The 26,586-nt window shown below is 51.1% G+C and overlaps 9 protein-coding genes across 9 annotated transcripts; 2 read left to right on the top strand and 7 right to left on the bottom strand.

Annotated features, from left to right (window-relative positions):
- Positions 1–606: 606 nt before the first annotated feature.
- Positions 607–1,587, bottom strand: Z517_00900 (uncharacterized protein; the record flags this gene model as incomplete). Its single annotated transcript, XM_013433863.1, has 1 exon — positions 607–1,587. The coding sequence occupies one exon, from the start codon at positions 1,585–1,587 to the stop codon at positions 607–609; it is 981 nt and encodes a 326-aa protein (XP_013289317.1).
- Positions 1,588–3,349: 1,762 nt separating this feature from the next.
- Positions 3,350–3,813, bottom strand: Z517_00899 (uncharacterized protein; the record flags this gene model as incomplete). The annotated part of the gene is made up of 3 exons (XM_013433862.1): positions 3,350–3,388; positions 3,442–3,515; positions 3,573–3,813. 3 exons carry the CDS (start codon positions 3,811–3,813, stop codon positions 3,350–3,352), a joined length of 354 nt encoding a protein of 117 aa, XP_013289316.1.
- A 4,477-nt stretch (positions 3,814–8,290) lies between these two features.
- On the bottom strand, positions 8,291–10,053 carry Z517_00898 (uncharacterized protein; the record flags this gene model as incomplete). Its single annotated transcript, XM_013433861.1, has 2 exons — positions 8,291–9,972; positions 10,029–10,053. 2 exons carry the CDS (start codon positions 10,051–10,053, stop codon positions 8,291–8,293), a joined length of 1,707 nt encoding a protein of 568 aa, XP_013289315.1.
- Positions 10,054–10,733: 680 nt separating this feature from the next.
- Positions 10,734–11,831, top strand: Z517_00897 (uncharacterized protein; the record flags this gene model as incomplete). The annotated part of the gene is made up of 2 exons (XM_013433860.1): positions 10,734–10,896; positions 10,939–11,831. 2 exons carry the CDS (start codon positions 10,734–10,736, stop codon positions 11,829–11,831), a joined length of 1,056 nt encoding a protein of 351 aa, XP_013289314.1.
- Positions 11,832–11,834: 3 nt separating this feature from the next.
- Z517_00896 (uncharacterized protein) lies at positions 11,835–14,144 on the bottom strand (the record flags this gene model as incomplete). Its single annotated transcript, XM_013433859.1, has 1 exon — positions 11,835–14,144. One exon carries the CDS (start codon positions 14,142–14,144, stop codon positions 11,835–11,837), a length of 2,310 nt encoding a protein of 769 aa, XP_013289313.1.
- Positions 14,145–14,586: 442 nt separating this feature from the next.
- Positions 14,587–15,798, bottom strand: Z517_00895 (uncharacterized protein; the record flags this gene model as incomplete). The annotated part of the gene is made up of 2 exons (XM_013433858.1): positions 14,587–15,674; positions 15,726–15,798. The coding sequence occupies 2 exons, from the start codon at positions 15,796–15,798 to the stop codon at positions 14,587–14,589; spliced, it is 1,161 nt and encodes a 386-aa protein (XP_013289312.1).
- A 581-nt stretch (positions 15,799–16,379) lies between these two features.
- Positions 16,380–17,193, bottom strand: Z517_00894 (uncharacterized protein; the record flags this gene model as incomplete). Its single annotated transcript, XM_013433857.1, has 5 exons — positions 16,380–16,460; positions 16,514–16,716; positions 16,791–16,996; positions 17,066–17,082; positions 17,137–17,193. 5 exons carry the CDS (start codon positions 17,191–17,193, stop codon positions 16,380–16,382), a joined length of 564 nt encoding a protein of 187 aa, XP_013289311.1.
- Positions 17,194–17,455: 262 nt separating this feature from the next.
- Z517_00893 (uncharacterized protein) lies at positions 17,456–18,961 on the top strand (the record flags this gene model as incomplete). Its single annotated transcript, XM_013433856.1, has 1 exon — positions 17,456–18,961. One exon carries the CDS (start codon positions 17,456–17,458, stop codon positions 18,959–18,961), a length of 1,506 nt encoding a protein of 501 aa, XP_013289310.1.
- Positions 18,962–19,491: 530 nt separating this feature from the next.
- On the bottom strand, positions 19,492–26,491 carry Z517_00892 (uncharacterized protein; the record flags this gene model as incomplete). Its single annotated transcript, XM_013433855.1, has 3 exons — positions 19,492–25,518; positions 25,568–25,866; positions 25,921–26,491. 3 exons carry the CDS (start codon positions 26,489–26,491, stop codon positions 19,492–19,494), a joined length of 6,897 nt encoding a protein of 2,298 aa, XP_013289309.1.
- Positions 26,492–26,586: the final 95 nt, after the last annotated feature.

Raw genomic sequence — 26,586 nt, 5'->3', positions numbered from 1 at the left:
GCGCTAGGTCGTCGAGAGCGGTGCAGCAGAATTGAGATACGAGGACAGCCATGAGATTGTAAGTGAGAGAAATAGAGTACGATAGATGAAGGTAATTACTGTAAGGGGTGATGTTATCCCAAGATTGATTTGTTGGTAGCGCAGAGGACGTGTGTCCCATGTACGCCTTGCTGTCGTTGCGCTGGGTGACAGAGACAAAGAGACCTGGGAAACCAAGTTGCGGTGATCTTGGAAGCTCGCTTCGCTTCCCCTTCGTGCTGCCCCTTGTCAATATTATTATTATTGGGAATTACTACGTTGGTCACGCCAGTGGAGCCCGATGGAATAAACAATGCCAAGACGCTAGACGCGCCCTAGCCCTATAACGGCTCTGTGCCTGAATTTCTCGCGTCTCTCTTCTGCCTGCGCCCTGCATGGTGCGTTTTGCCCTCGTGCCCTCCTCCCTATCCCATCAGCCGCAACCACTGAACAGATGCCAGCTCATCAACTGTTCTTCTCCTGCATATGACCTGCATTGCCACCCCTCCGCGTCACAGCTGCTGAGAGGGCTGAACGCCGCCACCATCCAAACACTTATGCATCTTGCCCCTCTAGCTCGTCACCAGTTTATATTTCTCCTGAGAATCTTCGCCACACTGATGGTTCTGTAATACTTGTCCTTTCCGCAGAAGCGCTTGTCTGTGCCTCGATCCTCTGCTGTCTCTCTTTCCACAGGAGTCGGGCCACTCCATTAGCGGCCAATCGAGCTCCTTCACTGCGCGAACCGCTCCAAATGCCCTTCCGGACGAGAATGTCGTCTATTTCGAAATCCACCTCGGTTTGATTACTTGAAGCCACATCTGCAAGACCATACTTCTTCAATATCTGCGATGCCCACAGTGGACCTTTCCAGATAACATGCTCCGTCAAGATTGCTTGATCGATGTTGAATGAAGCCCCGGAGAGACTGCCGAAGCTGCTGATGCTGGAATCCTTTGGCCTGAACAAGAAGACACTACTCCAGAGTCGCATTGAGCAGACGCTAATGGCGCCTATAATACCTTCTAATTCCTCGAGCATGAGTTCGTGTCTCAGGAAATGGACAAATTCCTCTGAGAACTGCTTTGAGACAGGCTGCTCGGCATCAGGTGAAGGGACCAGTAAATCCGCCGTTGCTGAATTTGACACTCTCAACGATGAGTTTAACACCTGGTTGAATATTTCAAACAACACGAAAGGTTCTCGAGCGCAACCTCGCAAGGTAGGTACGGCGGTACGGGTTAGGTGTATCATTGCCCTATCCAAGTCTGCAGCAAGAATCCCTGTCATGCGCAGAAAATTGCCAAAGGCCATGATATGGATGATGTCCGGTTGCTGAATGCCCGAAAAGAATGTATTTCCTTGCTTGTGAGTGAGGTAACGATCCCGAACTCGCGCACTGATTCCGTATTTCGAGCACAGGTCATCGAGCAAGAGATGGCTTTGACGATCTGCTAGTGCCCAAGACCGCGAATTGCTCAACCTGAGGTTTGGAAGATCTCCATTGAGGTGTGCATACCGTACAATCTGAGCCAAGATCTCGGTTGGCAGTTCGGGAATGGGAACCATCCTGACTGACGGCGAGACTAAGTCAGCGAGAACAGATGATTGTGTTTGCGAAGCGGGCTTCTAGCTTTATACGTATCGCACGTTGCTGTTTATCCTTTACATCACTTTTCGGGGGAGGAGCTGATTAGTCGCGGCAGATGATTACAACTCGACCACAGTTAAGATTCATCGACACGTTCAGTAATGGTCATTAACGCATTCTGGCAGGCCAGTAGTAGCAGCTCAGGGTGTTGCCTTCAAGGCCTCTTTACACTGCCCATGAGTTACAACGTCAATCGAGAGCGAACCACCGGTGCGCATCTTAAGGTCCTCACTATGCGCTGATCGAATGGCCAGAAGGGGCAATGGACTAATGTTTTTCCGCGTCAACAAAACCCCGATCGAATTTGCCCAACCCCCTGCTTCAACCTCTTTCCTGGCCATTACACAAGACAGTTTTGCGCTCGGACTGCGACGTCCCGGGAGTTCCCAACATTTCGGATTACCATTTCCTTAACGCGACCCCTGAATCTACTGCGACTCTACAGCGATCCTGCTGGGCCAGGACAGCAGTCATTAGTTTCCCAAGGGCTGGAAGATGGAAAAGAAAGAGAGATAGGAGCGAAGATGGAAAACTCGCATAGAGAAAGAGAGAGCTCCCCGGCTATAGAACGCAGCCAAGCTGGACACAGCTATAGCTAAACCGGAATATTATCCCTACGAGGAGATACCTTTTTGGAAGTAGCGAACGAGAAAATACGCTACCCCGGACCAAGACCCAGGTATCTCGAGGCTTTCCTGCTCCACTTTGTAGTCTAGATGGTAGCTCAATGGGTAACAAAGTCCCTCGTCGTGCTTGTTAAAGCGAGATGCCGTTGTTGTTAGTGTGCGACCGAGACTTGGTCGGTTGCGTGATCCTTTCTGCGGCGATGGGATGAGATTTCCCAAGAGGTAATCATGAAGGCTCTGGTCGAAACATTCAAGTACAGTAGGGAGTGAGTGAGTGAGGAGTGAATGATGTCATTATTAGCTCTGACCTCCCCAACCTCTCCTCCTATACTCGGTACAAAGCAGGACAAGCAAGGGGCTTGCTTGATTACCCAGTGCTTTTTCAAGACACAGTCCCTGAAGGGGCTAGCGCCCCTTCTCCAAGCTGCCATTCAAGATTCGGGAGGTGTCGGGGGGTGTGAAACATTAACTTTATATGTTGTCCTTACCTCGACTTTCTCGCATCCCTTGTCCCTTTCTCCTCTCCCCTTCTTCTGAGTGCTACATCACAACCAGCCAACATATGGAGAGTTTCTTGCATTCAGACCATCAACCCAGACACTGAAGCTCTGTCAAGTGAAGACTGAAATTGAAGAGAAATGGAGAGAAGGTATGTTTGACGAAAAATAGGTTGATTTTGCTAAAAGGAGTGACTACCTATACCGTCGGGTTTTCTGGTTCCAAAAGAATGTAATTGCCCCTCAATCCAACCATCCATCCATTCCCATACCCTCAACCTGAAGGTCGAAGAATAGAGTCAGACTCTCCGGAAAGTTTTTTCTTCTCAGGGGACAAAAAAACTTTTTCGTTGCGCGCACACACAATTGACACTTTTCAAGAGCAAACTTTTTTTACTTCGCAACCTTTTTCCAGCCGCAAATGTGTTTTCTTCCAAGAAATAAAACAATGACAAAACTCAACCTCTTAGCAAGTCCCCTCCTTCCAGGCGTTGGTGATGTTTGAGCTTATCGCGGCCCTGTCGTCGAAAGGGAACCACGTCGTTGGTGTCAGGCGCTTAAAGGCCGATGGGAGTGCACTGGACGTTGACGAGACCCTGAGCGATGTTAGGTGGCTGTTGTGAATGGCTTGCTGGCAGAGATGACTTACGGTTTGGTCGCCAGTGCAGCAAGCAGCCTGGTTGTTACCGCAGGCCTGTTGGAGAGGGACCTGGACGCCAAGGACTAGAGAAAGAAACATCAGTACATGTTTGCCCGTTATAAAGAGTGATGGAAACTAACCGTTGACCGGGATGGGGCTGCAGCTGCCACCGAGGAGACCGTTCAAGCTGCCGCTGAGGAGGCCGCCAACGTCGCCGCTGGAGGTGCTGGTGTTGCAGCAGGAGATGACCTGGCCGTTACCGCACTGGTTGGCGGCTTGGTCGACAGTCAACTCGCTTCCGCTGTCCATGCCGCGAGCCTTCATGGGAACGCCGGCGAAAACGCCAGTGGCGGCAAGAGTGACGAGGATAAGAGTATACATTGTTGGTTTTGTTGGAAAGTTGCGAAATGAGCGTGGGCTTTTCGAAAAGAATAAATGAGTGTGGTTGGAAAAAGATTGAATTGTCTGATGAAGGCTGTTCTGATGAATGTTGGAGAGGATGAAGATGGAATGTCAGAGCTGGGGAGAGGACATGAGTTATATACCTTTTTGGACGGGCTGGGATGAAGAAGCAGACCCAGCCATCAACTACATCTCGACAGTACAGTGCAAAGTGTACAGTGCTCCATCTCCTTTGGGCCCATGGATTGATGCCTCCCTGGACCAAATCGAGGTGGCTTGCGGGTAGGGATCGGCAGGGGCCCCAGGCCTTCGCAGGGGTGAACGGACTTTTGGAGTTTGTGGCTTGAACCTTCGGATGGCTGGATATGATGCTGTGACAAGGCACATATTCCAAGATATAGAGTCCCATCTCCGACACCCTGCATAAACCTTAACGGTGATTAACCGACACGGCAACCCACCCCCCGCATTCCTCCTTGCTAGACTTGTTCATCCATTCTCTTCTCAGGAGAAAACAAAGATATCGGGCGGGGTTTCAATGTCCGGAAACATGCAGATTCCAGGAGATGATCCCTACGGAGTGGTACTCGTAGATCGCATATACATGGACAGCTATGTAGTGTGTGATGTATGCGTGAGTGGACCTCTCTACTTTGGTACCATGTACCCCGTGAACGGGAAAACAGGAACATCGGCTCTTCCACGGCATGGCTGACGGCTGGCTGGTAGCCGTCGTGGGCGCTATGAAAGCTTAATTGGTAGGGAGTTTCTCACACAGTATATCGGGTGTCGGGAGTCGGGATTTACGCAAGCAAGGGGCCTCAAGAGACATTTACCATTTTTACTCAACGCCTCCAAGGCAAGGACCAAGGACCAAGGGCACTAAGTAAGGGGTCAAGTCAAGCTTAGAGTCACAGATGCATACGTAGATAGATAGATACATACCACAAAGTTCAGACATGTATGTCACCAGACCCTTTTACCCCAGTGGCAAGCGGCAGGGGGGGAAAAGCATATCTGTATCCATCTGTAGAGTTGCGCCCTCGACTCACGGTGAAGCAGCGTCAATGCTTGTACTCGGTAGGGGAGTCTGATCGGGTGGCACTGGTACTTTTTGGCTTCCGAGGGGGCTCAATATCATGGGTCATGGACGGTATGTCTGTCTGTTCTCGGGAGTCGGGCTCGCCAGCTTCAAGCAATTGAAAAGGGGATTGATTCGCAAATACTCTTTGCCACATTCTGCTGCGGTGGACAGGATTGCAAAGAAAAAAAAAAGATATGGAATTCCGGTGCCGATCAGGCCTGCTACTGCTGTTGTGAAGTGAGTGAGCGGTGTCACCTTGCAGAACCCCTTCGCTGGGGATTATGGGTATGCGATCCGAGGACCGTCAGAGCATCCACTATAATATCCACTACGTGAACAGTGCCCTGATTGGCGGATGGCGGGGGGCATTCAACATCCAATGAATTGTGGACGCTGATGTTGATGCCGCTTTCAGTGGAATGTTTTGACGGGATTCACCAAGTTTTGGCTGAGTGTTGGATGGGGCATATCCATTCATCCTTCTCGTGCCACTTCCCAAGGGATCTTTTTCTCCTGGCAAATGTCCGACATGCGGAGATCATAGGACGTGGACTCTGCAATGAAGTATTATTGAGAACTCCTCAGTATCAAGACTGAGTAATCGGCGAGTACGGCTGCACTCTTTGGGTCAGCCCAGGTGTGCAAGTTAGGTCCACTGTATTCGCTCACTCCACTCCATCCGATGGGCTCTCAGACCACGTCAAAGTCCAAAGATCTGCCCAGCTGAGTGAGCGCTGATGTCGGACCCCCCAAAACAGCTTTGACTGCCTCTTCACACTTTGATACCTCCACCGTCGATCCCGGGAATTAGCAAAACGTGGAGGAGAAGCAAAGTAAAAAGCACTGACAGTTAGGTCCACGTCTGTTTGGTGTTTTCAGCCGAGCTGCACATCACCTTCAGGTCAATCACCGTCTCATTGCCACCATCTCGGACAACAATCCCATGAATGCGACTATCTCCCGATCCGAACACGCTCTGCAATATCATCCAAAAGGCCGTTCTGGTCGATAAACACCCGTAGGCGGAGATTTGGTACTATGTCCCCGTTTTTTTGTCGCGTCTTTGAGTGGATGTTGGACCCGCACTGTTGGAGGTGGAGTGTACGGCAGGACACCAACGACGACAATATCCCCCGTCTTTTCAATTTGTCGTGTTGCTGGTGGACAGGGCACAGTATGGCATGGACATGAGTTCCGGGCGTATGATTGAAAGCGGATGAAGCATCATCGCAGATCTTTCTGGCGAGGATGTTGACACCAAGATTATGGTATAGTACTGGTCAGTATTTGCGGGCTGGTTGTAAGGAGCGCTTGGCAAGAATGACAGATATCTGGGGCACCATGACATCTCGGATGCGCATGAAATAGCGGGGAATGCGGACAATATCCGAGGAAGATGACCTGCGTAGGTAGGACAGGGGGCTCTGTGGACCAGGTACTGCACCATCATTTTCATTGTCAGCTATTTGGCAACTGTCACAGTAATCGTGACTGAAACACTCAGTGGTTTGTTTGCTTGACAATAAAACTCTTTCGGTAATGAGATCCAAGCAGTTTCTTGCTAGAGAAAGGGGGGGTTGGGAGGATCAGTCCCAGCTCTCTGTCATGGTGTCGTCCTCTTTGAAGTTGCGCTAGGGCCAAGTGCTTCGGTACCAGCAATGCGGCGTACAAGTACACGATCCGAACTCCGGGACGGCCCAGACCCCTCCAGAGCCCACCCAATCACCGTAGAATATGGTGCACTAAGCCCTGACCTAGCGCCATCGGACTTCCGACAAGAGAGGGGGTGCTGATCTCCGCATGGACGAAGCCCACTAAAAGCGGCGCCACCTGTCGGCCGGATTTGACCAGATTTGACCCTGTTCGGCCAGATCTGGCGTTTTGTGTCCCTGCAAAAGTAATTGCTGGGAGATGAAATTCGCCTGCTGCGGTGGTGGTTGTGCCGTTTCGGGTAAGGTCGCAGGGCCAGGTCCGCCGCTGCTTTTGACAGGTATAAGAAGGATCTTGTCGTCCACGTTGTCGCCAGCATTTCACACTTATAACTATTCATTGTCCCTCTCTCACATTCGTTAGCTCTGACGCATCCTCTCATATCCTACCATTTCTCATGATATTCGTTCAATTTTGGCCCAAACCCCTCACGAAATGGTGTCATATTCACCTGCCAAGAAGCGACGCAGCCCTGCAGGCCGATGCAGCATGGCGATCTATCCAACCCGGCAAGCATGCACGAGGAACGGCTGATGGCCAATATCGTCGCTGCCACCAAATTCAATGCGTGTCCGACAAGATGTCGACGTCACAGTGAAGATCCCGTCTTTCACACCATCAATGAGAGGTTAGGCATGAGATTAGCATTGTGCTCGGGAAGTTCCTGTTTCCTGTGGGCAAACTTTTTTACCTTCTAGGGTGGGGAGCTGAGATAGAGGCAGCCATGAAAAGGCCTATATTGACTATCTCTGTACAAGCTTTTTCATGGCTGCCCCTATCTTTCACTCTTCCTCTAGGCAGGTAAGTTTCCTACTTGGAAGACGAGCTTCTCGAGCACATGCTAACTTCATGCCTAAAGTTGAAACCATACAGGGCCTGTCCGTCGGGGGTCTTGTTCCTCGGGACCTTTCCTGCGCTCTTTGACGATGTGATCCGACTCTGGGACTCAGTGAAAAAACTGATCACTTTGACCGCCCATGTAAGTATCCATCACGAGATCCCGCATCTTGGATGGAGGTTCCCTCATTCTGGCGCTGCCATCATCTACACAACTGCACTCCCCCCTTTTTTCCTTGATTGGGCATAAAGGGGAGACCTTGGACTTTGCAGCGGTGCTCCCGGTTTGGTGCCCCGTATGCATCAATGCGTGGGAGTTGTATGTCACGGAAAAAGGAGGGACCGACATTGTGAATAGCAGAAAGCAGGACAAGGACTCAAACAAGGCCTTTTTCTTTTAGATATACAACCCACGAAAATAGCATGGCAATCCCTCTTACCGCAACACTCAATTCGTCTTTTGTTCTTGTTCTTTCACCTTGACCGTACCAGTCGTATCCCTGTCCATTCCCAGCCAGAGGGTGCTCACCAACAAGCCTATTCGTTCACATTTGCATCTGTACGACAGACATATAAACAAAGCGATCTCTTATCCCTTCTCCCGCCCCTTCTTGCATGATAACAGACAGGGGACTCACAATTCTCCATTCGAAACCCAATGAGATAGGGACCAGTCAGAAAAGGGCATATGTTAGATGCTGATGTTAAGCATTTATTTGTCTTGGGTTGTGACAAAATCTCGCGCATCCAATTGATCCGTATCTACTCGGGTAAAAAACCCCTTGCTTTTTCTTTTTCAGAAAGCCAAAAGAAACCCCCAATACTTTACAGTTCATCTTTCTTGGTCTCATCAACCCCAGCACCACTGCTGCCACCGCCGCCATTCTTCTTCGAAGGTGATTCGCAGACCGCGGCCGTGCCAACCTCCATGCGGTAAACGCACTTTTCGCTCTCACTAATCTTCCAGATCTCCTCCTTCTCCGAACAGGCAAGAATGACCCTCGTACTCCTGTTCGGTCCGTTCCAACAATGCTGACCGTTTTCGTACTTCATAACCAACCGCTCGCCCGTACCGAGCCCCTTTCCATCCGTGGTTGGGGGCTCGTCGACATATTCCGTGTCAAAGCCGACGAAATTGCCCATTCCCGTATGTGCTCCTCCTTTCTTGGGCTTTTGCTTGGTCGACCCCATGAAACACAGCTCATACTCATACTCGCCGCTGTCCTTGGAAATGCACGTGTCTTTCAACGCGCGGAATATGCCACCTTCGGGACCGTAATCCTTTTCGAGGTCTTCGCGGAATCGCTGTAGGTCGTTTTCGGCATTGCGTACATCCCGCTCTGCATCGGAGAGAGTCTTTTTCGCATCCTGCACGGCTTTGGACTCTTGAGTAGCGGCAGAGGAGTCGACGGACGTATCAGCTAATATGCCGTTCTCCACAAGTATCTTGCGGAATGAGGAAATACTTTCGTCGAGCCATAGACGGAGCGACGGCGGTAAGTAGGCGCTGAATCTGTAGAGAGCTGCCACGTCTGATTCCGCCTCGGCCTCTGCGGATAGGTCGTTCTCGAACTCAGCCCAGTTGATCCCGTTTGTCTCACTGTCCTCTGTGAGAACAGCGTCAAGGTCACGGTCTTCGGCTTCGGTCCAGCCATCGTCAGTCTCCCTCGCGGCATAATCTTCCCACCCGCGAACAGCACGTTTCACTCCATCATCATTGAAGTTGGGGTTATGTTCGTCCTTGAGCGCGGCGAGAATGCCTTCCAATTCCGTAATCCGAGCGACCATGCTGTCTCTCTGGTATCTTGTCTTTTCCAAATGGGTCCTCAACTCGTCCACCCGCGATTTCGCCAGCCCGACGAGAACCCCGACTTTACCACCACCTTTTCCACTGGCATTCCCTCGTATAGCCTTTAATTTCTCTCTTCTCTCCACCTCTTTCAGATTCTCGTCCGCCTCCTTGACATGGATCTGAAACCCCTTGAGTTTGATCTGGGCGTCCTCGATCTTGATCTCGACTTCTTTCCTGAGCCGCTCCGCTTCCGTCGTCAGCTGGGACTTCCTCTTCAACGCGGCCCTCAGGCTCTTTTGGCGTGTCTCCTCCGTCTTGCGGTATTCCTTGCCGATCTGCTGGCAACGATCCTCGCACTTGATGCCCCCGACATTGGCCCACTCATCCGACCCGTCACAGCACACGTCATAGTCGCATTTGCCATCGTTCACACTCTCAAACCGCAGATATGCGGGGATGTGGCCTTTGTTCTTGCAGTAGAACCCTGGTAGGGCAAGTGTACTGTTTATCGAGACGCTGGCGGGTGTGTCAGGGCCCGGGTGGTACTGTGGAGGGGATAAAGGGGAGAGGTAGGAGCAGGCCGATGTGCCCGGCTCATCTGAGCCGTCGGGGCAGTCGCAGAAGTCGTCGTTGACGCGGGAGAAGGGGATGGATATCGAGGGGTTGGAGATGCATGTGAATATATTTGACGGCGCACTCTTGTAGAATTTTGCAACTGCGGAAGCACATGGCTCAGTTCTTAGCTGTCTGAAACCAATCGAGAGCAAAAACCATCCAGATTGAGGGGGAACCGCATGGATATGGGGTGTGTAGAGATCGAGAGTCGTTTCTTACATTCTGGACCGACGCCTCTGGGCCGTGAAGACTCAGAGGCCCTTGTTTCTGCCGCCCATGCCTGGGATACGAGTAATTGAGAAAGTACGAGTAGTTCTGACCTCAATATCATCTTGGGATCGCGTGAGAACAGTCAGTCCATGGGCTGAAGGTATACTGTATTGTCTCTTTGTAGACGTGTCGAACATGAAACTTGTCCGCAAGTGAGCTCGGACCACCTTCCTCGACAAACTGGACTTTTTAAGGGGGCCGCGGCCTTGTGACGTCGACTCTCCTTTTCGGGACATTCCAGCCTTGTTTGTTGACCTTCGACTTACAGCCCCTTGGAACCAACACGTAACGCGTACCTGTTCACTGGACTGCAAGTCCTCATCGACACTATGGCTGCGGAAAGGAGGAACAAATTTGCTCAGATAGTTGACGGGGAAAACTCTGGAGAGGACTTCCAGAAACATGGGCCCAGCATGGCAGGTCCTCAGATATTCCCACATAAGTCGATGCCTCTACTCGCAGCATGGCGCTCTCCATATTCATCTGCCTTAATTCAGATTTCCTCATCCAACACCTCAAGCAACACACTATCATCGCCTGCTACCTTTTACCTCCGAGAAGGGCTCCGTTTCCACTTCCCGCACCTCCACCATGGACACATCCAACATCAACACCACTCCCCGAAATCCTGTTGGGGATCCCGCCGCTGCCAAAGCAATGACGGGAGTGGCCTGTTCCAACGCGGCCTTCATCGCCGATAGGACACCTCGTGGCACAAAAAGAAGTCACCAAGCCGCATTTGGGGTTGAGCCCTGTGAGTATGACGGCCTTGGTAGTGTATGCTATTGCTACCCAGGCCTTAAAACAGTAAACAACCCACCACGGGTTCAGCTGGAAAGGCCGTCGGCGTTAAAGGCAAGTGATATGGCGGGGGTTGATGAGGCTCACCTTGGTCTGGGCACGAGCCGGGGGTCCAAATCAGACCAAGTCTCTCGAGTGGTTTCGACCAAAAAGGCCGTCAGCTTCAACAGCCAAATCAAGCAGGTGGTCTTCTCGCGGAACAATGTCATCGGCCACGAAGCTGGGCTGATGACCACCTGGATCTCTGACACTCCCAGCGTCGCCTGGCAGAAGTCACAACTGAGAAGGGCAGTCTTGCAGCGTGAAAGGTGCCTGAAGAAAGCTAGAGACGGACATATACCTGCCTGCGTCATGCACCTAGGGTCTAGGGAAATCTGCAGGGCTTACTCTAAGGCTTCGAGGGAGCACGACGAGATGAGCTCAAATATAGCTTCCTTTGCAGATATGACATTCCCGTCAAGTGCAACAGACCTAAGTGAGACAGGGGTCCGTCACTTTCACAACGGAGACCTCTATTTCCAAGCGATCCAGGAGGTCGAGAATGTTGTCCAATATCATTTGTCCGCCTTGGCGTTGGATTCATTGGACTCCAGCAACAGTGCCAACCACTCGCTCCGCAGTGCCATTGAAGATCTCCACAGATGCACCAAGGAGAACCTCACTCAGCTCTTGAAACGCTTTGGCATCATTTATCCCTATCACAGTCCGAAAAAGAGGTCTAGAACGGCGCAAGACGCTTATCTGGACAGCGATTGGACTGAGGCAGACGCCAGAGCAGAAGCACTGTTCAATTCATGCGCAAACTTGCGGGTGGTAGGAGCCCTGAGGAAGATTGTAGAACAGTTCAAGATAGAGCTCGAAAAGCAGATAGGATCGACGATTGACTGACGTCTACACCATGGTAATGGTGGTTTTTTTTGGAAGGAAGATGCAGTCGTGAGGAGACTCGGATGGATGATCAGCGTGGGGGGACTTATAAGGCTTACCCTGCTGACTGGGATCGGCGACCGTGTATCTGTGACCACTACAGCAGGCAGTCCCAATTCTCTTCCTTCTCCCATTCTCTTCGTCCAAAATGATCCAATAATTCACTTGTCGCTCTTCATACCCGTGGGAAGCCAGTAACAATAACTCGAATTCGTCCACAAGGATGCGCGCACGGAGGCCGGGGTCAGAGAACGCTTCCACGTCAAAGCCAATGCTTTCCTGATCGTGAATCTTCCGAGGTTCCCCTGTTGGGATTTTGAAGGTTGCCGAGTAGAACGCTGACGGCTTGTGGGTGGAGGGATCGCAAGTATCGTCCGGGAAGAGTACAAGTGGATCGTCCAAGACGAACCAGTATTCTTGGAACATGACGGCCTGAGTCGGTTTCATGAACCGGACCTTGACAATATAACTGGTAATTTGAAGATGCTGGCCCGGTTGTAATTCCAGAAATTTGTCCAAGAGACCCCCTGAGGCACCGTTCTGCCACAGGGTGGCCAAAGGCGTCGCGATACCACTATTGTCCAGCACGCTGAAGGAGGCATGGACATCTATCCCTGAGAAGTTTGATATGAAGTCCTGGGGATTACTCCAAGTCGTCTCAATCACACCGCGTGACGATAGCCACGACCATGTGGGAAAGCCAGGGCGACGGGTAGTGCGCGGAGGGCCTGGACCTGCTGTCCTCTCTAAATGGCGATCTTGAGCAGCCCAATAGAGTCCCAGAGCAAATCCGCTTTCGAGGTCCTGATGTACATAACGGCAGTTCTTTGGTTTCAATGCGGCAACTCCACACAAAGAATGTAACCCACTCCTACGCAAAATTCCCCGAAATGCGTTGAGAAAGTCAGCGTCCAAGGACAAGTCCCTGATTGTATATTCCCGAATATCTTCGGTAATCTCGAGATCATGCGCATTGGTTGCTCCTGTCCGAAACAGCGTCGACCGTAATGCATAAAGATCCAATCGGCAGTCGTCAAATTTTGGCAGATCTTCCACCAAAGTCTCATAAGCTGATGAAGCTTTACACACAAAATGCCACTGCTCAGAAGTGAAGAAAAGACATCTGCGAGCCAGTAGCGCCTCTTGATATGTCCAGCCTCGACTACTCCACCTGGAGCCTTGTAACAGCCCGCGCAGTTCAGACATGTTTGAGACTAGTTTGGTGCCACCGACTCTGAGAGCAGGTTGTGTGAATTTGGGTGTCGAGATTCCAGGAAGCCCTGTTTGCGAATCGTCTCCCAGAGCAACGAGGACAAGGTCTGCCTTGTTGTACAGATAGTCCATCTTGTTGATAAGGACCTGTTTGGAGATTGCATCGTCTTGATTGATACAGATTGCGTCAACCCATAAATAATCACACCCCAGTTTATGAGTGGCAACAATGGCATCTCTTATTGTCTGGGGCAGCAATGCTACCTCCAAGGCTCCGACCGCTGTATACGCTTTTCGTGTCACACCAGGCTGCGCAAGGCCCCAGCAATAGCTCAACGCAAAATAGTCCATGTCCGTCGAGCCATCGATAAGGTTTGGAGGGTTTGTCCGGCAATTGATCAACCTTGTCTTGACAGTCAATTCAGGGTCTAGTTTCTTGCAACTTGTGTGGCTAGACCGACATTGTCGCAGGCAATCAACGATGTGGCCATATTCGATGGTGTTGGGATCAATATGTCGTGCCTTTGCTGTGGTGTTTCCAAAAGCCCATGCACTACCTGTCTTCTGGCCAGCTGGAAAGATGAGGTGTTCTGATATAGGTCCAGTTCTCCAATTGTCAAATGGTCCTAAATTTGGGCCAGACCAACGGAGCTTCAAACATTTGTGATAGGAGCCACAGGGCCCTTGGTTCGTTCCATCTTGATTGTTTGCGTCCTTCTTGCAAGACCGTGCCTCGATGTAGGCTCTACTAACCTCGTCGAAAGGATATTGCGGCTTGTTGAGGAAGACAATTTGTGCACAAAAGACACAACAGGGGCAAGTCGCGGTTAACATCGTCCGATTGAGGTTGCCAATGTCGGCGACCGCAGTCCCTTGTGAGTCTGACTGGGTCTCCAGTACTTTGAAGATTGCATCAAAGTTGATGAGTTTGCACCGAGCGCAGAAGGCATGGTTTGGACTCTGCTCCGCTGAAACATACTGATAATTCTGGATGGAACGCAGCCGTTCTTGATGCTCCTTTTCCGGGTCACGCACAATAACATGAGCGGTGTGGTCTGCCATGGCTTGGGGAGCAGAGGCTGGAAGTATAAGGCGAGATGACCGGAGGGATATCATGTTTGAGAAGGAAGGAGGAAGTGAAGCGTTTCCTGAGACTGAACGAGGCGCAGCCTTATTAAACTAGGTAACCGCACAGCCTCGTCCACGCCACGAAACTAACGACAACAACAAGCGACCAGGCAACGTGCGTAGGTAGCTATGCAAGGCTCACAGAACTCCTTAGACGTTGAAGAGAGGCGCAATCAGGTAGCGGGCTGGTACGCACGTTTATCCATAGTTACTGATTCATTGTATATTATTGCCTATCCTCCCTATGGATTGGACTCATGAATAAATATTCTTTTTGTCTTGAGCACCAGCCTAAACTCCACGTTGCTCTTTCCTGCTTGACGTTATTCATGGCCACATCCACTCGAGGGTCTTGTTATTCTGCACTCTTGTCCACCTAACGCTCTTCCGGCGCAGGCTTAGCCGGCGATGAAGGCTCGCTGCAGATGATATCGAGCTCATCGCTGTCGTCCTCATCACCCCCTTCGCTCGACACTGCGATTTCCTCGCCATCTGCCCCGGAATCAGCCACAGTGGCGTCTTCCACCTCCCCTTGGGTGCCCTCGGTGTTGACAAGCTCGCTACTGGGATTTGGTTTGTCGGAATCCGAATCTTTCAGTGCTGGGGTGCTAAGATTCGCGTCGTTGCCATCCTCGCTGGCATAGTGTCGGGCATCTCTGATCATGCACTTCTCGACAAACTTTTCGATCAGCGCTCCCATGGTATCCGTACCGGAGAGAGAGCGGCCGTTAGATGACGACGGTTCGGTGGCGTCACCCGTCTCTTCCATCGGGCTTTCCTCAAGGGTAGCTTTGTGAACAACTTTGGCTTCGCTGTCGGCGACTGAATTATCTTGATCTCCTCCTTCTAGTGCAGGGCTATCGCGCTCTTCTGCACCCGTCATGTTGATCCCGATGAGCTTCAGGTTATCACGGAGCGGCGGCAACGTCGTCTTGCCCTTCTGAATTCCACTGTCCAATCTCTTGAGCTTTTTCCATGATGCGATGATGTCGGCCCAGATGGAGTCCACGCATTTCATGCTGATTGTGAGCTTTTTGACAGCCTCGGGCGTCTTTGCGAGATTGGTGCCGTTTTCCTCTTGTTCGGTGAGCACCGTCTGTGCCACCTTTTGCAACTGCTCGAATTTGCCCACCAAATGCTCTGCGACACCATGGGCCTGCTGAACTAGCACCGCGTAAAATTCGAAATCTTTGATGATTCGCAAGGCGGAGATTTTTGCTGAGAGCACTCTCACGTCGGAAGTCTGTGATTCAGACCCCTGCGCTCGCCGCTGGTGACGGTGCTCATCAACTACGGCGCACTTGATGGTGAATTGTTCATGGTCGGCAGTCCTGGCCTCGTGAGCGAGTTCGCAGCTTTGGACACTGAGGTCGCTGATGCCTTGCTTTGTTATGGACAGAAGTTGGCGCGTGCCTTCACCGGTCGCAAAAGTCGGAAGAATGAACACTTGGCTGGCGGCGACATCTAGAGTCTAGTTAATGAAAGCGCGCCATGATGTAGAGCAATAGCACTTACTGTCTCCCCACACGGCTGAAGTGTAGCTGACATCGGCCTTTGCCCACGGGTTCTCTTCTGTTTGCGCGCGCATCTTGGATAGACGATGATGTATGTGTGAGATGAAGAGTTCCAAGTGTCTTCTTTGATCGATTTGACAAGATACACACACAACAAAAGGTCCATCTTCACAGACAGCCAGGGTTAAGGCAGCGAAACTTAGGGGAGCGAGATTCAGTGCTGGTAGAAGCAAATTCCTTGGCGCGCTCACGGTGATATTATCATTTCACAAGTGACAAGTCGCCAAACCTGGGAACTTATCCGGAATGTGAAGTGACAGGACAGAACAAAACGAGTTGGTGTTGAAAGATCTAGAAACTGGACAAGAATCGTGCAAGCAGCCATCGAGCCTTGGAGATTCTGGACTCAAATTAGCAGGATATGTATATATATACTAGACCTTGGAGGAAAGAAGAAGAGTTGAAAAGGAAAGGAAAGTCAAGTCTCAAAGGTCTTTTTCAGTTGCACATCAGTTGACCCCGAATGGTATCCGGCATCCTTCTTGGTCACCTGATGTGCCCTTATGTACAATCCGTGGGAGGATGAGCAAGTCAGATCTTGCAGTTGATTTGACCTGTCGTCTCTGTTTCAAGTCTTTTTTGGAACTTCCATGTCTCACTTGCCACCTTTCGATAATCTCTCAGCTTCCAACTCTCGCTCTGCTTGCTGATAGTATTTGGCGGTGTCCACACCGTGCTAGAACGTGTCAGCTCGTCATACCTTCAATCATCTAAGGGAACAACTCTTACCTGGTTGTGGTTGACAAAATTCGCCCATGGTACCACATTTGCCATCAGTGCCGAGTATCTGCTGTTCCGCGCCGCCACACCTTGCATGTACGGGGTGAGGTCTGACTTCCCATAAAGCGGCTCGCCCCTCTTAACTTTATCCACCATCTCCCTCATGTCCATCTTGACTTCTCGTTCGTTTTCCGTCCAGCCGTAGAACCTCACTGTCGTCGCCATCTTCATCAGCCCATGCTCATCGACTCCGGTGCGCGAATTTGTTCTCGCGGTTGGTACCTACAGCAACTCCTTTGATAGACCAATCCCGCACCTGCTATCAGGCCAACGGCACACCCGAGTCGAAAGGCCATGGGGAATGCGCCTCTGCCGGAAAACGAGGGTGCGTAGCGTTCCGTGACGAGCATGAAAGCCGGACCCACGGCTGCCATTCCGGCTCCGTATAACCAGTCTTCTCTTCTTGCATATCCGAATGCTCTTCTCCAGTGACTGAAGAATCATTGTGTCAGTAACAGGTCGAGGGAAGCTTCTAAAACGTGCGAGGAACGAGGAACGTACGGGTCTGTGTCGATGATCTGTCACAGGTAGATATTAGCTTGATTCTGCATCCCGTTGTTCTTCCACCTTACCGGGTAGTCTGTGTCCACCCGCTTGGGCGGGATAAACACCTTCTGCTCGTCAGCCATGGTTGTAGCGACAGTGCTCACTCGAACGCAGTCCTCAGCATTGAATCGTGAGGTTCGTCGAGCATGCGGAGCTTTGGAGGTGCCAAGGGACTAGATCAAAAATGGAATAGCCTTTTATTTCAAATGACGTATTTTACACGGCGAAGTCTCGACGCGTCCGAATCTCGTGTGAACGCGTTCCCCACGTCTTCAGTGCAATGAACGCTGGTGCTGCTGTCCACCTCTTTACAACACAGAGTAACCACGAACATATCACTACAAGATGGCAGCAGATCCTCTGACCGCAGCTACCGTTGATAGCCTGTTGAACCTTGACAACTCTGACTATGAAGATGGCTTCAACGACAGACCACCTCGGCGAGACCGTGATGATGAGCCAGTGTCGAGCCCCAATTCCAAACGAAAAGCAATAGACCCGCTCGACGCAACTCTGGGTTTGGATGAAGAGGTCAAAATCACCAAAAAAAGGAAACCCATCTCAAAACTCGACGAAGCGAGACTCCTCTCGGCCCCAGGAATTCCCAAGTTACGCGCCGATGCTCGCTCTGGGAAGTTCTCGAAAAGGCTGCGGCTGAAGGGAAAGGGTCATGAGTTCTCAGACGTCGCACGGCTGTTGAATTACTACCAGCTATGGCTCGATAATCTATATCCTCGAGCCAAGTTTGCGGATGGACTACAACTGATTGAGAAGGCCGGGCACAGTCGACGCATGCAAGTTATGAGGAAAGAGTGGATTGATGAGGGCAAGCCGGGATACATCAGAGAAAGGGAGTCGAAGAAGGCAGCAGAGAAAGAGATGGAGGCAGATAAGGAGACAGATAATCTGTTTGCGGCAGATCAACTTTCTGCAGGCCAAGACGCTTCGAATGCTGGCATTGGCGCAGAGGATGACTCTTTATTCGTTCCAGACGTCCGCAACAAGGGCAATGACGGGGACGATGATGGTGCTCTTCCAGATGATGACGAGCTTGATGCTCTACTGGCCGAACAGGAGACACGTGGCACAGCGCGTCCCTTGTCCGTCTCGAAACCAATAGACGACAACGATTCCGAGGGCGACGATGATCTCGATGCCTTACTAGCCGAGCAAGAAATGAGGCGTGCACCTCCGCCTCAGCCAATCTCCCAGTCAGCACCTACATTTGCGCCCAAGCTAAATCCCTCGCCCTTCAGCGGGAACGACGACGATGATGACGATGACATGGACGATCTGGATGCCTTGCTAGCAGAGCAAGAGGCACGGATACAACCTAGCATACAGGCGTCGACGACGCAGCACAAAGACCCTGCGACTTCTAGAGCCTCTGAGGGGAATATCGATCAGGACGATGACCTGGATGCCTTGCTCGCCGAACAGGAAGCACGGCAACATACCACCAACAGAGAACCCGCAGGATCTCCACGCACGGTCAGAGCAGCGACTCCTCCGCGTTCTGAGGCGGCCGTTGGTGATGATGGACCGGATGAAAGCCATGGAGCGGACATGTTCTCCTCTTCCCCTCTGCAAGGTACCGCACCAATCGGTCTTGGACTTTCTCAGGGCCTTGCCGACCTGGACTCTGCTCCACCAAGATCAAACCTCACCAGTGCCACTGCCCGGATGCCAGAGACTGGGGAATCCGCTAGTGGAGACGTCCCTGTCCCCCTCGAGGCGGACTTATCCAGAGCTGCTGGTACCAGCATCGAAGCAGTGGAGGAGGAAAAAGAAGAGTCTCAGGGTGTCGACGCCGGAGATATGTTCTCGTCGTCGCCTGTGCAAAACGAATGAGCAGATACAAGATCGTAGCCTGACGATTTCGAAATCCATCGCGAAGTTATGATGGTTGTTGCGATGGATAGATGTGATTATGCAGAATCGAACTCGTTTTGTCTAGAGAGCGGGAAACTTGGGTATACAGCGAGTGCACTAAGACGGACATGAGACCAGCAATGGCATACTGAAGTGCTCGCTGTGGAAATACCACACGATCTTTTGTTGTCTTTCTATACATTATATACTTTAGGACAAGGTGGCTGTACAGCTATGCTTTAATGACCAAGCGTTATCCAACAATGTTTCCCAAGCCTTTGTGGCTAGCTCCTCTCTTCCGCGACAATGTCCGAATGCCTGAAACTGAACTGTTAAAACAGCTCTTGGGGGCTTGTGTTTTGCCACAATTCTCTGGTCCTCGCCATCACTATTCACTTGCATATCACATGAAGGCAGCTCATAGCTAGCGAGGTAGATCTGCCTCGAAGCAACAACAGATCGCGGCTGTCCCGTGGAATCTGATAGCGAGGACAATGGGGGAAGGGGGATCAAAAGAAAGCACACCACCCGATGTACATCCTGCACAGGTTGCGGTGGTCCGTGGCCCTGCTGATCATCTCGTCGACGTAGCCGCCCACGCTCAGGGGCACCGATTCGCCCGGCAACATGCCCCTGACCTTGCCGCTGACGCCCTCGAGCACTTCGACCGGGGTGCTGGGCACGCCCGGGACGACTTTCTTCTTGCGTCCGACCGCGTTGATAAAGTCCGTGGTGGGGTCGTGCAGGAAGGTTTCGAGGATGGTCATGAGGGCGTCCTCGTTGGATCGCAGGAGCGTCAAGGTGATTTCGCAGCATTTTCGAAACGGGCCTTCGTAGCCGTACGCGCCCATGGCGTCGACCATGTTGTGGGTCAGCCGGAATGGGACCATCTCGGGTTTCTCAAACGTGAGGCCCTTGTCGAATAGACAGTTGAAGTCTACGTGTAAAGTCCCGCCATTGTCTTCTTCAAAAAGAATGTTCTCGCCATGCCGGTCGCCCAGGCCTAAGACGTGGCCCACGATCGACATCACCGCCGCCGACCGCGTATATCTCAATCTTGCATTGAACCACGCGCTTGGGTCTGGGAAACTCTCAACGAACCACTCGTGAAACACTGGGGGGAATTTCTTGAGAATTTTGTCCGTGAAGATCTTTGCGTTCTCGGGATCTCCTGAGCAGGACTCGTCCAGTAGATTCCGGATCTCCATGTAGTTCGGATGGATGGACTTATCCTTGTACAGCTTGAGAATGATATCCCGGAAAGTCTTGAGGTTGTCTACCCATTCAATCAAGCCACATTCTTCGTTCATCGGAATAACGGCGTAAGTGCGAATATAGAGTCTCCGTTTAGCAGCATCAACGTCCCGCTTAAGACAGCGGTTGATCATGTTGTTAAACTCCATAAGCCGTTGGTCTTTGCGGAGGTCATCTTTCGGTTTGGCAAGAACGGAGTACAGGTTGCCATCAGAACCACGAATGGTGAGCTTTCTGGGCTTCTGGAGAGACGCCAACACAAGGGCTTCGTCAATAAAGGCGCTGATGGTGATGGGTTCTTTCGTGAAAGGACGGAATGCCTTCAGCTGTGCCGGTTCGAAGCTTGTGGGCATGCTGGGAATAAGGCAAGTTTGGTTGGGGACCACCAGTTTCGAAGGGGCGATTTTGTGGTTGAAGCCTAGTTCTCTGGCGAGGCTGATTTTCGTGACTTTGTTCCTGATTTCAAATTCGGAGACACGAAGGAGTTCTTTGACGAATTTCTGGCCGCTGGTGAACATGCTCCTGAGCTCGGCTGCGGATGAGTCCTTGCTGGATTTCTTCGCGACCTCGACGATCTTGTTGACGATGCTCAAACCTTTCAGTGCCCGCTCTTTCTGTTGTGATTCAACCACAGCCAGCAACGTCCAGAATGATTGTTGGGGGAACGCTCTCACTACCTTGACCACAATGCTGCTGAGAATCTCACAGACCATTTTGCTGGGATGGCATATACGTGCAACAATCTGCGGGAGGATGGTATAGAGTAATACCGGCTGCAAACGGTCAGTGTACTTTTTGATCTGGTTATTCGTCTCCTCAATGATGCGTTTTCGCTGCGCTGCAACTTTGGAGTGAAACTCGGCGCTACCTCGTCGGTCATCTCGTGGAAGATCTCCATCTACTAGCTCCAGCCAGAGTGTGAGCACTTTCGGAAGGGCTTGGAAAACGTATTTGCTCCCAGTGAGGAGTGATCGTAAGTAGTTTTCGATAACATGTTTCGCCGTTTCTCCCGTCAGATAAGTCTGGCTCTCCTTGCCAGGGGGCATTGTTCTTTCCGAGTCCAGAACTTTGTTGTAGTAGCGGCCAAGGTGGTACCACCCTTGTTCCCCTTTGCTGAAGGTTTCTGTTGCCTTTCTAAACGTTTTTCTAATGACTTCCGATTGAGTCTGACCGGCCTGTGCTAACCATTTCCCAAGAAGAACATGTGCCTTCGCGGTGATTTCGTTCTGAGAGTGGCGTTGTTCCACAGTCATTGTTGTTGGTCCATTTTCAGCCACATAATCATGGGCCACGAATGCCCCTGACTCAATGGCCCCTTCCAGAGTTTGGATAGCTTTTCGGTGCTGTCCTTCCAACCACATCAGTTTCGCTTGTTCAATTGCTGCAGACTTGTCGCCGAGCACAGAAGCTTTGAGAACGGCGTTGAAAGCTTGAGTGCTTGAACGTGCTTTGCGCGCAAGTCGGGCGCTCGAGAGCCATGCGGCCGCAACATCGTTCAAGCTGAACATGTCTGGTCTGAGAGACATCAGTGCCCGGCGAATTCCCAGGATATACTGTTTATCGGCGACGTTCGATCCGAGCACGTCAAGACGTCCGCGTAAGGTGTCCAGAACGGCGGCACGATCTTCTTTGGGACTTTGGACGATCAATTGCATGTCATTGAGAACATGCAAGCGTAGGAGCGTGTCATGGCTGGCCTGGAATGAAGAGATATTGTTGAGGTTGAGTTCAGAGGCGGTGGTGCGAAACACCTCCGAAAGCAGTTGAGTCACCTTTGCCACGTCGTTGGCATTGACGGCTAGTATGATTTCTGCAATGTGCGAAGCAAAATCGTGTCCAATCTCTCGGGGAATATAACTGGACAGGAGATCCCAGCGGCTTGTTGCCCAAGCGGCCTCAAGAGCGTAAGGAGCCAGTAAAGTTGTGGAACTGCTGCTGCGGCTCTTAATACCATTGAAGTGGTGAAGGAGGGCGTCATACTGTCCAGACTCCTTGAGGCAAGCCATCAAGTTCTTTTGCGCATCACTGTCATCTGGACAAGCGACCAGCTGCATCTCATACCAGCTTTGAGCAGCAGTCCACCGACCGGCTTTCTTGTGCTCCAATACTTGTTGTTCGATATCCAGTACGTGCATTCGAGAAGAAATACCCTCGATCCCGTCAGGTTCATCAATCTGTGCATAAATGTCTTGCAACCTCTGGAGCTCGGCTTCAACGTCGTCCTTCTTGCATTTCCGGATATGCTGCTCCCAATGAAACAGGGCTCTTGAATAAGACTTGCATTCCAACGCTCGTCGAGCCAGCACATCGGGCGGGATCTGCTCAAGCACGCGCTCGATACTGCGGATTTCCTCTGCAGCTTTGCCCAGGACCAGATCATTGAGTCCACGATCTGACTTTGCCAGGATCATGGCATATTGTTTGCGCTTCTGTTGCTGCCATGTAGACATGTAGTCAAGGATTTCAAATACTGTTTGACTGCATAGTTTGATGTCGTCCTGCACTTTCCGATCATAATCGTCCAGCGACTGGCTGAGAATTGAACTGATTTCGGCGATAATGTCTTGAGTGTCCTGCTCTATGCCACTAACGATAAGATTGACCATAGTATACGGCAGAAGGAAAGCTGGGATAGAAGCATCTTGACCATGAATTATGCGGCAACATATGGGGAAGATAATTTCGACGTTATCTCCCGTGCTTCTGTGAAGAAAGTCCAATGTTATGGTTCGCAGCCAGTCGCGGTGCTTCATACCAGGTGTGAAAACAGGGTAGTGACTCTTTTCAGGAGCCCGAACCTCCTGCACCGTATATTTGGAGCTGATGAATGGCGTCAATACGTTTTGGGTGGATTCAGGCAGCTGGTTCCATAGGGTTGAGGCCAAGTTGCCGGATTCATCCGACGACGTACTCTGCCTGCAAGCATTCAAAAAATGCTGTATAGCCCAGCCGAGGAAGCCTTGAGCTCGTGTTGTGTTGGCAGATAAGAAGGCTTTGACCAGTACGTGCTCCAAGAAGAAGAAAATCCATTGGATAACCTCATCAGCGATTGCAAAATTTCCACTGACGACCATGATCTTCCGGTCTCTCAGGCTTTCGATCTTGCTAGCATCCATGCAGCCAATACTGCCCAGGCACTGCCCACACAGCCTTGAGACCTCGTTGCTTGTGTTGAACTTCACGCAACAATCCAGTAATGCACGAGTCAACTCGGCCACGAACTCATCAGGCTGTTCCCTGAGGATAGACCTCTGGAGAAGATCTTGTTTGTGGTATAGGAATGGCGCCAACTCAATCAAAGTTTGTTCGACAACGGCAATATTTTCGTCTCGCAGTCTCTGGATATAAGCATTGAGTTGCTGACGCTCATCCAGCTTGCTTTTCCGAGCCATTAGCTCGGACTCGAACTTGGCCATGGTCGGTATCGAAGCTAATGATGGCATTGTGGCAAATTGATCTCGCACGATATCTGTGTGGGTTTTGAGTAGATCTCCAACAAAGTCATATGCTAACCGTTGTGATGGAGTGTCGAGTGCATCCCACGTGCGGACAATAATTGCTAGGGTCTGGTCAACGAGGGGCCTCAAATCGTCTTTCTTGAGTGACTTGACCATAGCTGCCCAAGAGGTAAAGGCAGCATCACAGAGACCGGGGTCTTCCAATCCGGATTTGAGACAAGTACAAATCTGAGGAAGAGCTCGCACAATTCGGGTCTTGCCCAGCTTGACGACCTCACCCAGGGCGGCAAGGCATCGTCTTTTGTCCACCTTGGACTCCTTTGCCTCCCAGTCATTCAAGAGAGCGGTGAAGTGTGTGACGATTGCAAGAACATTATTCTCCAAGAAGGCGCCTATACTATCACTGCGTCTCGTACCAGATGGCTGTCCCTGTTGACGGGCTACCAGTTGTGCCAACAGTTGCAGCGCTTGGTAAATGCGGGAAGATTTGCCCTGACCGCTATCCCCAATCGCTTTCAGGAGTTCACAGGTGATGTGGATGGGGTCTAGGGCAACCCAGTCCGCAAGATCAGTCTTACCAAAGTCTTCAGATACCGCTGACAAGATTGAAATGATGGACTGTTCCGCCTCTGGAAATGGCTGTACGAGCAGGAACGACAGAATCGCAATAAGATTTTGTCGTTGCGTACATAGGTCGAAGAGGGTGGTCGATTGCCCACTTGCATCAGCGAATTTCCTGATCACATCCTTGGCCTTGTGCAGGACCAGATATGGAAGGGCAAACTCAGCAGTGTGCCCCATCAAACTTGTGATGTCCATGCCAAGTAGATCGGATAATTGATGGGCAATATTTGACCGAGACATCAAAGACTTTGCGAATACCACACCGAGAGTCCGCCAGAATGGCCGAAAGAGCAGCCACACAGAGATTTGCAAGGATTGGGCAAGATACTGAATCTCAGCATATACCAAACCACCAAGATATGGGTTCGAGTGGCCAAGGTACTCCACGAGTCGGACCAGAATGATGTTTAATTCTTCATCCCCGACCACTTTAGCCACCTGCGTCAGAGCCATGACGGTAGTCTCCTGCAGGGGAAAGTCTTCTTTGTGCCATAAAGTGTCCAGAAAATCCAATGCCGTGATTCTGTTTTCCCGTGCCAAAGACAAGTCGTGCTGTTGTCTTCTCATCACGTAGGCCTGTAAAGTCCTACCAGCGACTATTCTCAAGTCTCTGGAGGAGCTCTTGAGAGACTGGAGGCACCAGTCGCCAGCGGGTGTTTGGCTAAGGTGTAAGTCCTCGGTAGAGTTTGCATGCATAATGATTCTCCGCAGAGAAGACATTGCAATTATTCTTGCTCGGGATCGGCGTGAGATTGTCTGAATGAGAATGACCAAAGTCTTGAGTAACTCTGAGCTCGCAGGTGAAACCGGTTCGGAAGTAGTACTCGCTGTTTCAATATCCTCATCACACGTTGGACAATAGTTACCCAGGGTGGATGAAGACAGCTGACACGCGGTCAGACCGAGTAAAGCGAGTGCATTACATTGTTTCTCCTCGGACAGGCGCTTGAAGTTCTCGGATGATGTTTGACACAGTCCATCAATATCAGGTGCAGCGCTCCCAGTCAATTCCAAGGTCAGTCGCCGGCAGATGTTCTGTTGTAAGGTCCCATTCGACAGTCCATCTTCGTTATCGGTCGACAGTCGTAGTCTCTTCCGCGCACGATCATTATCAGGCCACAGCTCGTCGTTGTCTTCGGATAAATTTCTTGGTGGCGCAGGGGGTGCGACACTCAATATGCGAAGTTCATCACTGAGATTCTGGCAAGTGGTAAGCAGTGATCGGCTGTCAAGGGCAATAGAACATTACCTCGGTGTGGTCACCGTCATTGGGCAGACTGTCGTTCTCCTCAACGAACTGTCGAAATCGCGAGAAGACTTTGCGAAACTGAACTTTGGCTTGGGCCGATTCAGAGTATCTAGACACAACCTTCAAAACCCTGGCCAATCCGACGAACAGCTGATGAAGAGAGGGAAATTTGAGACTGGGAACGTCGATACTGAGGCCATTGGTGACTCTGGCAATTGCAGAAGCAAAGTCTTCCCCATCGATGATGACGGGTTTGTTTGGCCGACTGTGTGGGAGTGATTGGGTTACAGTAAGAATACCTAGTCAAAGTCAGGATTGGATAGGCAAGATTCCAACAAGGTGGAGTGACGCACCTGATACACAATTCCTGAGAAAGTCAAGAATGATATCGCTTGAGTAAAGGTTTGTACATTTCCTGTCAGCTTCCACCATCGAACCGAACAGGTCGAGAATAGCATCCCCGTCTACAGATGCCTGGGCTGGAGCGCCCAATGGAAGAAGTGTCGGGATCAGCCAGGAATACAGGGCGCATCCATTTCCGTTGAAGAGCCTGCCTTGGGTATCGGACTTCACGTAGAGAACTTGTGGTGATCTTTTGATTGCGACTTGAAGTACTTCAAGGCACGTTCTGAATTGTGAGTTGCCCCTACCTGCAGCGGTTGAGGAGCGGAAAGGATCGTCTTCGAGGACACGCTCGATGCCTATTTGGAAGACGATACAAATCAATTTGTGATTGACTGCGACATCGGCACCCAGATTTGGTTGTCCTTGGTCATCGGTTCCAAGAGCTTCGATCAACAGTTGATTGAAATTGTCTTGATCAAAGTCAGTGACTCCATTTCCGTGGACAACGTGCGTTGCTAAAATAGAGGATGGCGGAGGCTCAAGGCCATTTGACTGTCGTGCAGTAGACACTGGCGCCATAAGCTCTCACACAAAACATCCATGGGTTGGTGGGAATGAATCGCCAACGCGTCAATGAAAAGCGAAAAGGGCGGAGTTGATATGTTACGCGTCGG

This window comes from Fonsecaea pedrosoi (assembly GCF_000835455.1).
Source record: "Fonsecaea pedrosoi CBS 271.37 unplaced genomic scaffold supercont1.1, whole genome shotgun sequence".
NCBI classification, from domain to species: Eukaryota; Fungi; Ascomycota; class Eurotiomycetes; order Chaetothyriales; family Herpotrichiellaceae; genus Fonsecaea; species Fonsecaea pedrosoi.
This window is presented reverse-complemented; position numbering and strand designations above follow the sequence as displayed.